Source organism: Schistocerca serialis, chromosome 10, assembly GCF_023864345.2.
Source record: "Schistocerca serialis cubense isolate TAMUIC-IGC-003099 chromosome 10, iqSchSeri2.2, whole genome shotgun sequence".
NCBI classification, from domain to species: domain Eukaryota; kingdom Metazoa; phylum Arthropoda; class Insecta; order Orthoptera; family Acrididae; genus Schistocerca; species Schistocerca serialis.
In genome coordinates, this window is record NC_064647.1 from 124,708,763 (window position 1) to 124,723,276 (window position 14,514).

At 46.6% G+C, this 14,514-nt stretch overlaps 1 protein-coding gene across 1 annotated transcript in view; it reads left to right on the forward strand.

Annotated features, from left to right (window-relative positions):
* LOC126424596 (ammonium transporter Rh type A-like) overlaps positions 1 to 14,514 on the forward strand; it is a 188,116-nt gene that overhangs the window by 140,039 nt on the left and 33,563 nt on the right. The window contains exon 5 of the mRNA XM_050087336.1: positions 7,474 to 7,640. Coding sequence (XP_049943293.1) covers positions 7,474 to 7,640 — 167 coding nt within the window. The remainder of the gene's footprint in view (positions 1 to 7,473; positions 7,641 to 14,514) is intronic.

Consider the following 14,514-nt stretch of genomic DNA (forward strand, 5'->3'; position numbering starts at 1 on the left):
TTGATTTCATCATACATTTCTTCAATTTCTTCGTCGTCTGCAGAGCTAGTTGGCAGATAATCTTGTACTACTGTAGTAGCCGTGGGCTTCATGTCTATCTTGGCCACAATAAGGCGTTCACTATGCTGTTTCCAGTAGCTTACCCCCACTCCTGTTTTTTTATTCATTATTAAACCGATTCCCGCCTTACCCCTATCTGATTTTGTATTTATGACCCTATAGTCACCTGACCAGAAGTCTTGTTCCTCCTGCCACCAAACTTCACTAATTACCACTATATCTAACTTTAACCTATCCATTTCCCTTTCTAAATTTTCTAACCTATCTGCTCGATTAAGGGATCGATCCGTAGAACGCCAGTTTTCTTTTTCCTGATAACGACGTCATCCTGAGTAGTCCCCACCCGGAGATCCGAATGGGGGACTATTTTAACTCAGGAATATTTTAACCAAGGGTACGCCATCCTCATTTAACGATACAGTAAAGCTGCATGCCCTCGGGACAAATTACGGCTGTAGTTTCCCCTTGCTTTCAGCCGTTCGCAGTGCGAGCACAGCAAGGCCGTTTTGGTTAGTGTTACAAGGCCATATCAGTCAATCATCCAGACTGTTGCCCCTGCAACTACTGAAAAGTCTGCTGCCCCTCTTCAGGAACCACACGTTTGTCTGGCCTCTCAACAGATACCCCTCCGTTGTGGTTGCACCTACGGTACGTCTATCTGTGTCGTTGAGGCACGCAAGCCTCCCCACCAACGGCAAGGTCCATGGTTCTTGGGGGCGGGGAGGGGGGGGGGAGCTTAACTATATGAAGATATATAGTTAAGGCTAACCGCCGATTGACCTTCTTATTCTGTGCTGGACTTATGGAACTCGGTAAGATTGTCCGCGAGTAGCCGGCCGGGGTAGCCGAGCGGTTCTAGGCGCTTCAGTCTGGAACCGCGCGACCGCTACGGTCTCAGGTTCGAATCCTGCCTCGGGCATGGATGTGTGTGATTTCCTTATGTTAGTTAGGTTTAAGTAGTCCTAAGTTCTGGGGGATTGATGACCTCAGATGTTAAGTCCCAAAGGGTTCAGAGCCATTTTTTTGCCGCGAGTAATGAGTGTAATGGGCAGGGACACTACGAATGTAGTGTGTGGACATTAAGTTGCGAATGTGGGTCTCACGGGGAACGTGAAAGGGATAAATTCCCCTGCAGTAGCACTATCCTCTGTGCCCTCGGTGGCTCAGATGGATAGAGCGTCAGCCATGTAAGCAGGCGATCCTGGGTTGGAGTCCCGGACAGGGCACACATTTTCAACTGTCCCCGTTGAGGTACATCAACGACTGTCGCCAGCTTAGGGTCTTTAATTAGTTATCATTTCATGTCGAGATAGAAGACGAGGTCCTGGCAAGAAGCCTAGCTGCCTGCGGCTCTGTTCCAGAGACATCGGCGACATTAGAACTGGTACGACATAACATTGTGCGGCGACGTCACGCCTGCATTGACGCAGGGAATGCCATTTTGAACCACATCTCCATCTACATCCACATCCATACTCCGCAAGCCACCTGACGGTGTGTGGCGGCGGGCACCTTGAGTATCTCTATCGGGTCTCCCTCTATTCCAGTCTCGTATTTTATGCGGAAAGAAAGATTGTCGGTATGCCTCTGTGTGGGCTCTAATCTCTCTTTTATCCTCATGGTCTCTTCGCGAGATGTACGTAGGAGGGAGCAATATACTGCTTGACTCCTCGGTGAAGGTATGTTCTCGAAACTTCAACAAAAGCCCGTACCGAGGAAGAGCGTCTCTCCTGCAGAGTCTTCCACTGGAGTTTATCTGTCATCTCCGTAATGCTTTCGCGATTACTAAATGATCCTGTAACGAAGCGCGCTGCTCTCCGTTGGATCTTCTCTATGTCTTCTATCAACCCTATCTGGTACGGATCCCCCACTGCTGAGCAGTATTCAAACAGTGGGCGAACAAGTGTACTGTAACCTACTTCCTTTGTTTCCGGATTGCATTTCCTTAGGATTCTTCCAATGAATCTCAGTCTGGCATCTGCTTTACCGACGATCAACTTTATATGATCATTCCATTTTAAATCACTCCTAATGCGTACTCCCAGATAATTTATGGAATTAACTGCTTCGAGTTGCTGACCTGCTATATTGTGGGTAAATGATAAAGGATCTTTGTTTCTGTGTATTCGCAGCACATTACACTTGTCTACATTGGGATTCAATTGCCATTCCCTGCACCATGCGGCAATTCGCTGCAGATCCTCCTCCATGTCAGTACAATTTTCCATTGTTACAACCTCTCGATATACCACAGCATCGTCCGCAAAAAGCCTCAGTGAACTTCCGATGTTATCCACAAGGTCATTTATGTATATTGTGAATAGCAACGGTCCTACGACACTCCCCTGCGGCTCACCTGAAATCACTCTTACCTCGGAAGACTTCTCTCCATTGAGAATGACATGCTGCGTTCTGTTATCTAGGAACTCTTCAATCCAATCACAAAATTGGTCTGATAGTCCATATGCTCTTACTTTGTTCATTAAACGATTGTGGGGAACTGTATAGAACGCCTTGCGGAAGTCAAGAAACACGGCATCTACTTGGAAACCCGTATCCGTTGCCCTCTGACTCTCGTGGACGAATAGCGCGAGCTGGGTTTCACACGATCCTCTTTTGCGAAACCCATACAGAGTAGATTTCCGTACAGAGTAGATTTCTAGTCTCCAGAAAAGTCATTACATTCAAACATAATACATGTTCCAAAACAACTGTTGTACATGTAGCAGCTTGTTAAACTTGTACAGGTAAATGGATTTCGTTATTACTGGGTCGTAAACTTAGGATTTTCTCACTCTCTTTCACGTCAAGTGCGCTGTTACTTGTCCTTCAAGAAGGTAAATTGGCTGGTGGTGTTGGAGAGTATTCAGCGGTAATTCTGTATGTCATAGTGAGGATTCGGAAGTTGGGGCTCATAGTTCGAGGGTTGTGCGAGGGCGAGGCGGAGCTTGAGTAGATTTTCGGTTATACCTTTCAAGACAGTCGGCTCTGAACTATCGTCTCTTACCACAGATTCATACATTTACCACACTCCATCATCCCTGAAAATCTAACATCATCACGGAATCACCCAGCATATTGTAATACAGGGTGATTCAAAAAGAATACCACAACTTTAGGAATTTAAAACTCTGCAACGACAAAAGGCAGAGCTAAGCACCATCTGTCGGCGAATTGAGGGAGCTATAAAGTTTCATTTAGTTGTACATTTGTTCGCTTGAGGCGCTGTTGACTAGGCGTCAGCGTCAGTTGATGCTAAGATGGCGACCGCTCAACAGAAAGCTTTTTGTGTTATTGAGTACGGCAGAAGTGAATCGACGACAGTTGTTCAGCGTGCATTTCGAACGAAGTATGGTGTTAAACGTTGGTATAAACAGTTTACAGAGAATGGGTGTTTGTGCAAAGGGAAAAGTTCTGGACGGCCGAGAACGAGTGATGAAAATGTAGCACGCATCCAGCAAGCATTTGTTCGCAGCCCAGGAAAATCGACTCGCAGAGCTAGCAGAGAGCTGCAAATTCCACAATCAACTGAATGGAGAGTCCTACGAAAAAGGTTAGTTATGAAACTACCTGAACGTCAACTACCCGAGGCGATGGATCGGCCGCCAGGCAGCCCGTGACAGAGCACTTCATCACTGGCCTCCAAGAAGCCCTGATCTTACCCCCTGCGATTTTTTCTTATGGGGGTATGTTAAGGATATGGTGTTTCGACCACCTCTCCCAGCCACCATTGATGATTTGAAACGAGAAATAACAGCAGCTATCCAAACTGTTACGCCTGATATGCTACAGAGAGTGTGGAACGAGTTGGAGTATCGGGTTGATATTGCTCGAGTGTCTGGAGGGGGCCGTATTGAACATCTCTGAACTTGTTTTTGAGTGAAAAAAAAAACCTTTTTAAATACTCTTTGTAATGATGTATAACAGAAGGTTATATTATGTTTCTTTCATTAAATACACATTTTTAAAGTTGTGGTATTCTTTTTGAATCACCCTGTATTTCAGAATAGTTTTTTTTTAAATACTTACAAAATAAAAGGAAGAAACTTGTGTTGTGTATTAACGTTACGAATTTGTTTGTGTGGTTGACTGTGTCTTGTATTTAATGTATCATAAACGCACCAGGTGCGATCTAGACATATTTGATTCCATGAGATTACGTCAAATAGATCGGCTGCTCCAATGTGACAGTGTGAAATTTCACTGAACCCCACTCCGTGGGTGACGCTCATCTCGCCGGACTTCCTGGAAGCGTGACGCCATTTTGACGTCACGCGCAATATCGACAATCGATGAGGCAGGCGCCTTACTCATTTTGGCACATTTAGCTCTTTTGTATTGTAAGTTGCATTACGCCGTTGCAAGGCGACGGCGCATCGAAAATGTATCACAAACACGCTTTCCTCATCATTGAACTTCAGTGAAGAATGCATCAATATAATCCTTCAAGAGACACTATGACAAGCGAGATATGGGGTGCAGCTCTAATAGATAATATCGTGGTTTACAGAGTCTATGGTTGTATATTCACATCCGTTCTCAACATGTTCTGGGAATGTAATACAAGTATGTTCTGCGTAAGCCCACCCGGCTAGCCGCGCGGTCTAACGCACTGCTTCCCGAGAGGGAAGGCGTGCCGGTCTCTGGCACGAATCCACCTGGCAGATTAGTGTCGAGGTCCGGTGTGCCGGACAGCCTGTGGATGGTTTTTAGGCGGTTTTCCATCTGCCTCGGCGAATGCGAGCTGGTTCCCCTTATTCCGCCTCAGTTGCATTATGTCGGCGATTGCTGCACAAACAGGCTCCACGTATGCATACACCATAATTACTCTATCATGCAAACATTTGGGGTTTCACTCGTCTGGTACAAGACGTTCCCGGGTGGTTCATTGGGGGCCGAACGGCACAATAACCCTGGGTTCGGTGTGGGGCGGAGGTGGGGTGGGTGGAATGCTGTAGCCTGTTGTGGGATTGTGAACCACTGAGGGCTATGGCGCGGCAAAGCTTCTCCGTCGTTTCTAGGTCACCGGTTCAATACAAACGGTTTTCTGCGTATTCGATGTCGTTTAAAATTTGCCTCTGATTATAGAACAAAGGCTGAAGCAAGTATTTGGCTGTTTATTTCCCACTATGTGCCAATATCACGCACTCAGGCAGGAATTTAAAAGGACAGCTTTAATTGTTGAGACTGAAACTAGCTGCAATAAATTTCATGTTCTTCCATCCCACAAATATATACACTACTGCCCATTAAAATTGCTACACCACGAAGCTGACGTGCCACAGACGCGAAATTTAACCGACAGGAAGAAGATGCTGTGATATGCAAATGATTAGCTTTTCAGAGCATTCACACAAGGTTGGCGCCGGTGGCGACACCTACAGCGTGCTGACATGAAGAAACTTTCCAACCGATTTCTCATACACAAACAGCAGTTGACCGGCGTTGCTTGGTGAAACGTTATTGTGATGTCTCGTGTAAGGAGGAGAAACGCGTACCATCACGTTTCCGACTTTGATAAAGATCGGATTTTAGCCTATCGCGATTGCGGTTTATCGTATCGCGACGTTGCTTCTCGCGTTGGTCGAGATCCAATGACTGTTAGCAGAATATGGAATCGGTGGGTTCAGGAGGGTAATACGGAACGCCGTGCTGGATCCCATCGGCCTCGTGTCACTAGCAGTCGAGATGACAGGCATCTTATCCGCATGGCTGTAACGGATCGTGCAGCCACGTCTAGATCCCTGAGTCAACAGATGCGAACGTTTGCAAGACAATAACCATCTGCACGAACAGTTCGACGACGTTTGCAGCAGCATGGACTACCAGCTCGGAGACCATGGCTGTGGTTACCCTTAACGATGCATCACAGACAGGAGCGCCTGCGATGGTGTTCTCAACGACAAACCTGTGTGCACGAATGGCAAAACGTCATTTTTTCGGATGAATCCAGGTTCTGTTTATAGCATCATGATGGTCGCATCCGTTTTTGGCGACATCGTAGTGAACGCACATTGGAAGCGTGTATTTGTCATCGCCATACTGGCGTATCACCCGGTGTGATGGTATGGGGTGCCATTGGTTACATGTCTCGGTCACCTCTTGTTCGCATTGACGGCATATTGAACAGTGGACGTTACATTTCAGATGTGCTACGACCCGTGGCTCTACCCTTCATTCGATCCCTGCGAAACCCTACATTTCAGCAGGACAATGCACGACCGCGTGTTGCTGGTCCTGTACGGGCCTTTCTGCATACAGAAAATGTTCGACTTCAGCCCTGGCCAGCACATTCTCCAGATCTCTCACCAACTGAAAACGTCTGGACAATGGTGGCCGAGCTACTGGCTCGTCACGATACGCCGGTCACTACTCTTGATGAACTGTGGTATCTTGTTGAAGCGGCATGGGCAGCTGTACCTGAACACACCATCCAAGCTCTGTTTGACTCAATGCCCAGGCGTATCGAGGCCGTTATTACGGCCAGAGGTGGTTGTTCTGAGTACTGATTTCTCACGATCTCTGCACCCAAATTTCGTGAAAATGTAATCAGATGTCAGTTCTAGTATAACATATTTGTCCAATGAATACCCGTTTATCATCTGCATTTCTTCTTGGTGTAGCAATTTTAATGGGCAGTAGTGTATAACTCTTATTTCCAAATATGTGGCTATTTCCGAGTGTGTCTATGTAGCTAGGCAGGAATGAAAGAGGACAGCTTAAAGTGTTGCGAGTGAAACGAAGAACAATCATATTCATATCATATAAATTGAATGTGGAAGGGGGGAGGAAAGAAAGAAGAGGAAGGAGGTATTAATGTAAGCGGTAAACCTCATTGGGACTTTATGTAGAATCGAGGGCGATTGGCATTCAGGAGTTTCTAGTTACTAGGCCATTGCGTTGCGTATCGTAATTACGCAAAGTATCTCGGTAAGCCCCTTGGCCGACCCATATTCCAACCTAGCGCTACCTATCCATAACTCCCCAATGGTATCCTCCACGCTCGCCCGTTTGAGATTCCTGCAAGAGGTCGAACGTAATTGTGAACTCACACTGAAAGTGGTGGATTTATTGTCCTTCGAGGCGAATCATTATACAAATGCGTGGTGTCCGTTCTTTCGGACATGTCCGAAAGTACAGACCCCATGTATTGAAATAACATTCGTATTTTTCCTTGTCACAAGTATTTCGCACGTAACACTATCTCATAAGACTTCCTGCAAACCAATGGCACTTGCGGTTTGTATAATTCAGCTACTAACGATGTGTGTTGGCTGTTACCCATGCGAGAGAGGTCCGCGTCGAATGTTGCCAGCAATTCTTGCGGTTGTCGATACTGCGCGTGACGTCAGAATGAGCAGGCAGTCTCATGATACGAGTGCTGCCCCTCACATACCATGCGTCTGGTTGCAGGCACCGTCTTCCTGTGGTGTCTGTGGCCCACCATGAACGCGGCCACGTCCGTGGGCATGGCCGAGGTGTCGCGCTGCATGGTCAACACCTACCTGGCCATGCTCTCCTCCACCGTCATCGCCTTCCTCTGTTCGGCCATCTTCAGCCGGCGCACCAGATTCTCCTTGGTAAGTAAAACCGACTTTCTTGTAGCGTATAAACTCGCGGGACAACGCGGCAGTTACTCCAGTTACCGGCACAACTTCTGAGCTCTACAGGTGGTCTACAACTGGTCCCAGACAGTCACGTGACCCTCCACTGCTGATTCGTAGCAGTGAAGTCCAAATACCATAGCTCATTTCTTCCCAGCTGTCGCGTCACCACCTGGAGCTTTCTTATTGCACTGATTCCATACAACAAACTGGTACCTACTCATTGCTTTACTGTCATGTCTAACATCACTAGTGGACAGTCACATGACCACCTGGTACACAATTGCACACCACCTCCAGTGCTCCAAAGTGACAAGAGCGCTCCTTTAAATGGGTGACTAATATTTATTATAGACCACCAAAAATTTTCCGTTCAAAGGCTGTGTTCATGAGGAACGGACCCAAGACAGAGCACCAGCAGACTGGATCGAAAACGGAACGTTGCTAGGCGCTTCTAGTGTGAATGGACTGCAGAGGCAATACCTATACAGCGTGATCCATTGATCGTTACCGGGCCAAATATATCACGAAATAAGCGTCAAACGAAAAAACTACAAAGAAGGAAACTTGTCTAGTTTGAAGTAGGAAACCAGATGGCGCTACGGTTGACCCGCTAGATGGCGCTGCCATAGGTCAAACGGATATCAACTGCCCTTTTTTTTTTAAATAGGAGCCCCCATTTTTTTATTACATATTCGTGTAGTACGTTAAGAAATATGAATGTTTTAGTTCGACCACTCTTTTCGCTTTGTGATAGATGGCGCTGTAATAGTCACAAACATATGGCTCACAATTTTAGACAAACAGTTGGTAACAGGTAGGTTTTTTAAATTAAAATACAGAACTTAGGTACGTTTGAACATTTTATTTCGGTTGTTCCAGTGTGATACATGTACCTTTGTCAACTTATAATTTCTGAGAACGCATGCTGTTACAGTGTGATTACCTGTAAACACCACATTAATGCAATAAATACTCAAAATGATGTCCGTCAACCTCAATGCATGTGGCAATACGTGTAACGACATTTCTCTCAACAGCGAGTAGTTCTCCTTCCGTAATGTTCGCACACGCATTGACAATGCGCTGACGCATGTTGTCAGGCGTTGTCGGTGGATCACAATAGCAAATATCCTTCAACTTTCCCCACAGAAAGAAATCCGGGGACATCAGTTCCGGTGAACGTGCGGGCCATGGTATGGTGCTTCGACGACCAATCAACCTGTCACGAAATATGCTATTCAACACCGCTTCAGCCGAACGCGTGCTATGTGCCGGACGTCCATCATGTTGGAAGTACATCGCCATTCTGTCATGCAGTGAAACATCTTGTAGTAACGTCGGTAGAACTCCACGTAGGAAATCAGCATACATTGTACCATTTAGATTGCCATCTATAAAACGGGGGCCAATTACCCCTCCTCCCATAATGCCGCACCATACATTAACCCGCCAAGGTCGCTGATGTTCCACTTGTCACAGCCATCGTGGATTTTCCGTTACCCAATAGTGCATATTATGCCGGTTTACGTTACCGCTGTTGGTGAATGAAGCTTCGTCTCTAAACAGAACGCGTGCAAAAAATCTGTCTTCGTTCCGTAATTTCTCTTGTGCCCAGTCGCAGAACTGTACACGACGTTCAAAGTCGTCGCCATGCAATTCCTGGTGCATAGACATATGGTACGGGTGCAATCGATGTTGATGTAGCATTCTCAACACCGACGTTTTGAGATTCCTGGCCGGCCGGTGTGGCCGAGCTCTTCTGGGCGCTACAGTCTGGAACCGCGCGACCGCTACGGTCGCAGGTTCGAATCCTGCCTCGGGCATGGATGAGTGTGCTGTCCTTACGTTAGTTAGGTTTAAGTAGTTTTAAGTTCTAGGGGACTGATGACCTCAGAAGTTTAGTCACATAGTGCTCAGAGCCATTTTTGAGATTCCCGATTCTCGCGCAATTTGTCTGCTACTGATGTGCAGATTAGCCGCGACAGCACCTAAAACACCTACTTGGGCATCATCATTTGTTGCAGGTCGTGGTTGACGTTTCACGTCTGGCTGAACACTTCCTGTTTCCTTAAATAACGTAACTATCCGGCGAACGATCCGGACACTTGGATGTCGTCCAGGATACCGAGCAACATACATAGCACACTGCCGTTGGGCATTTTGATCACAATAGCCATACATCAACACGATATCGACCTTTTCCGCAGTTGGAAAACGGTCCATTTTGACACTGGTAATGTATCACGAAGCAAATACCGTCCGTACTGGCGGAATGTAACGTGATACCACGTACTTATACGTTTGTGCCTATTACAGCGCCATATATCACAAAGCGAAAAAAGTGGTGCAACTAAAACATTCATATTTCTTTACGTACTACACGAATATGTAATAAAAATGGGGATTCCTATTTTAATAAAACGCAGTTGATATCCGTTTCAGGTATGGCAGCGCCATCTACCGGGCCAACCATAGCGCCATCTAGTTTCCCCCTTCAATGTAGAAGAGTTTCGTTCTTTGTAGTTTTACCGTTTGTTGCTTATTTCGTGAGATATTTGGCCCGGTCACTATCAATGGACCACCCTGTATATGTGCCGGACCGTAGCGGAACGCCAGCAGGTGGACTGGTGCAGTGGACTGAGGAGGGAATACGGTCGCAGGTTCGAATCCTGCCTCGGGCATGGATGTGTGTGATGTCCTTAGGTTAGTTAGGTTTAAGTAGTTCTAAGTTCTAGGGGACTGATGACCACAGATGTTAAGCCCCATAGTGCTCAGAGCCATTTTGAGGAGGGAATACCAGCGCTGGATCTGGGGCACAGAACCAAAGAAGGAACGCCTAAGAGTGTTTCCAGCAGGAACGGACCACAGAGGGAACTCCTCGAACCGCAATGGGCCGAAAACGGAACACAAGCCTGTTGGCAGCTGCACTGGACCAAAGACGGAACATGAGCACCCGACCTGGTGCGCTGGACTGAAGACGCTGCTAGCGGTATCGGTCTGCAGTCGGAACGACTGGAACTGATGGTGGCGGGGTTTGTCATCAATCTTCTGACTGGCCACGAATTGCTCTGCTGTGCTAACCTTTTCATCTCAGAGCAGCACTTGAAACCAACGTCCTCAGTTACTTGATGTATGTAGTCCCGTCTCAGTCTTCTTCTACAGTTTTTACCCTCTGCATCTTAACAGATGTTCTACCATCGTGGTCCTTCTTCTTGTCAGTGATTCCATACATTCCTTTCCTCGCCGATTCTCCAGAGAACTTCCTCGATCCTTGGCTTACCTAACTCAGGTAGCACCTGATGAAGATAACGATCCACGTTGTCGAAACATCCTGCACGAACTACTTTAATATGTGGCAGAATTCCCGACACTTCAAGATGCCAACAGATCACCGGGAAAGTCTGAAGAATTACTTGCGTAAAGATTGTTGTAACCGAAGATACAGGGTGACATATTTTAATATTTTTGTGGGATCTAAAATTTAAAAACCTCTCTCACACCGGCCTGATTTAGCTTCACTGATCAGGATAGTAAAAAACATGCGCATATTAGGGGAATTTTCATTCACAAAGCAGGCTTTCACATTCACACAGTTCAATACTGTTCTGTCCTGATTAAATTGAGCTTAACTTAAATTCCATAAGGCAGTGAAGCAATTTCGAAGTCTCGGTGCGACGAAAATTGTCTGTCGATCTCCTGAAAACATTTGTAATAATTATTCAACTTTCGGTGATCACATGGGGAAGACAGGAGATCTGCTGGTAAGACCGTGTTAGCCTATTTATTTGAAGTAACTGGATATCTTGAGCATACAAAACGGCAGGTTCGTCCAGTGTAAGTCAGACGTTCCCCACTGATCCCGTGCAACACAGCGTAGTAAGCAGACACTGTCAATAATAATCAGTCAAATAATACGCGAACACACTTACTTTAGTTTAGTTCATGTACTAAATTCCTTCTCATACAGAATCTCATCAAGATGGCGACTAGCTCAACAATACATACATATACATCTTCATTCTTTCACGGCTAATCCGCTAGATCTCCTTCATTCTTTTCATAAGAGGAAACATAGATAGCAGAGAAGCTATTCCATGGAGTAAATGGACGCTCCAACGAATAATAGGGCTTGAAACTACCTTGCATTGATAATCATCGTATATTAAGGATTAGGAATCGATAACATAAGAAGAGATGTTTCGAGATATGTACTGAGTTATATACACTCCTGGAAATGGAAAAAAGAACACATTGACACCGGTGTGTCAGACCCACCATACTTGCTCCGGACACTGCGAGAGGGCTGTACAAGCAATGATCACACGCACGGCACAGCGGACACACCAGGAACCGCGGTGTTGGCCGTCGAATGGCGCTAGCTGCGCAGCATTTGTGCACCGCCGCCGTCAGTGTCAGCCAGTTTGCCATGGCATACGGAGCTCCATCGCAGTCTTCAACACTGGTAGCATGCCGCGACAGCGTGGACGTGAACCGTATGTGCAGTTGACGGACTTTGAGCGAGGACGTATAGTGGGCATGCGGGAGGCCGGGTGGACGTACCGCCGAATTGCTCAACACGTGGGGCGTGAGGTCTCCACAGTACATCGATGTTGTCGCCAGTGGTCGGCGGAAGGTGCACGTGCCCGTCGACCTGGGACCGGACCGCAGCGACTCACGGATGCACGCCAAGACCGTAGGATCCTACGCAGTGCCGTAAGGGACCGCACCGCCACTTCCCAGCAAATTAGGGACACTGTTGCTCCTGGGGTATCGGCGAGGACCATTCGCAACCGTCTCCATGAAGCTGGGCTACGGTCCCGCACACCGTTAGGCCATCTTCCGCTCACGCCCCAACATCGTGCAGCCCGCCTCCAGTGGTGTCGCGACAGGCGTGAATGGAGGGACGAATGGAGACATGTCGTCTTCAGCGATGAGAGTCGCTTCTGCCTTGGTGCCAATGATGGTCGTATGCGTGTTTGGCGCCGTGCAGGTGAGCGCCACAATCAGGACTGCATACGACCGAGGCACACAGGGCCAACACCCGGCATCATGGTGTGGGGAGCGATCTCCTACACTGGCCGTACACCACTGGTGATCGTCGAGGGGACACTGAATAGTGCACGGTACATCCAAACCGTCATCGAACCCATCGTTCTACCATTCCTAGACCAGCAAGGGAACTTGCTGTTCCAACAGGACAATGCACGTCCGCATGTATCCCGTGCCACCCAACGTGCTCTAGAAGGTGTAAGTCAACTACCCTGGCCAGCAAGATCTCCGGATCTGTCCCCCATTGAACATGTTTGGGACTGGATGAAGCGTCGTCTCACGCGGTCTGCACGTCCAGCACGAACGCTGGTCCAACTGAGGCGCCAGGTGGAAATGGCATGGCAAGCCGTTCCACAGGACTACATCCAGCATCTCTACGATCGTCTCCATGGGAGAATATCAGCCTGCATTGCTGCGAAAGGTGGATATACACTGTACTAGTGCCGACATTGTGCATGCTCTGTTGCCTGTGTCTATGTGCCTGTGGTTCTGTCAGTGTGATCATGTGATGTATCTGACCCCAGGAATGTGTCAATAAAGTTTCCCCTTCCTGGGACAATGAATTCACGGTGTTCTTATTTCAATTTCCAGGAGTGTAATTTATAAAATTTCTGAAAATATCGGGGAGAGACCGCTGCAAGAGACATTACATCATATTGAACAAAATGAAAAAAAGTAAAATAGTTACAAACTAAGGCGTGCACACACTTTGCTCAACATGTGAACGTCACTAAAGATATTCGGATTTAGGTTATGATATGTTCGATATGCCTGCCATCATTGGAAATGATGTGGCGCAGACGAATAGCGAAATTTTCGATGACCCACTGATGTGTCGGAACATCGATGCTGTCGATGACCTCCTGGACGAGTTTGGCTACCGCGTGGATGTTCGCCGTCGAGCCAACGGTGGCCACATAGAACGTTTATCACATTTCTAATTATTAAAAACTAATTAATTACAAATGATTTATTTTATTAACTTAATATCAAACATTATAAAAAAAATTGCAACTTCCTCTTTTCATTGGTATAAAGCTTGTTCATTTCGAATATGTACTTCAATAAATACGAAATTTTGAAAATGGGTCCACTATTTAGAATAAACCTGTATATAGAACAAAAAGTAGTAAAAAAGTAGTTATATATGTTACTGAAATTTTTATTTTCTTGGTTACAGACATTTTTCTTATTAGACGTTTGCTTCATTTCTGTTATTTCTCCAATTTCCTTTTTGGTTCTACAGATATTTTCAAACGTTGTCTTCTGATGGTTAAATGAAATGCTCAAAGTGTCTACCATTAACTCTAACACACATTTCTAAACGCCGGCCGTGGTGGCCAAGCGGTTAAAGGCGCTGCAGTCTGGAACCGCGCGACCGCTACGGTCGCAGGTTCGAATCCTGCCTCGGGCATGGATGTGTGTGATGTCCTTAGGTTAGTTAGGTTCAATTAATTCTAAGTTCTAGGCTACTGATGACCTTAGAAGTTAAGTCGCATAGTGCTCAGAGCCATTTCTAAACGCCGCATCGTGTTCTGTCTTCCTCTCTCTCACATTCCAGGTGTATGCAGTATGCGCTGAAATCTTTGGACATGCTGGCGAAGAATGTCAACATTCGCAATATGTCTTGAGCACACTATGTCCTCTACATGCCCTGAAAAACTAAAATGCGATGAACTCAGCTCGGGAGATCAAACAGGCCAAGATGGTGCAGCCCCACGAACTGTCCATTTGTTTGGGAAACACTGATTTAGAATTGTTTTTCCTTGCAGAACCATCGTGTATGAACCATATGTTC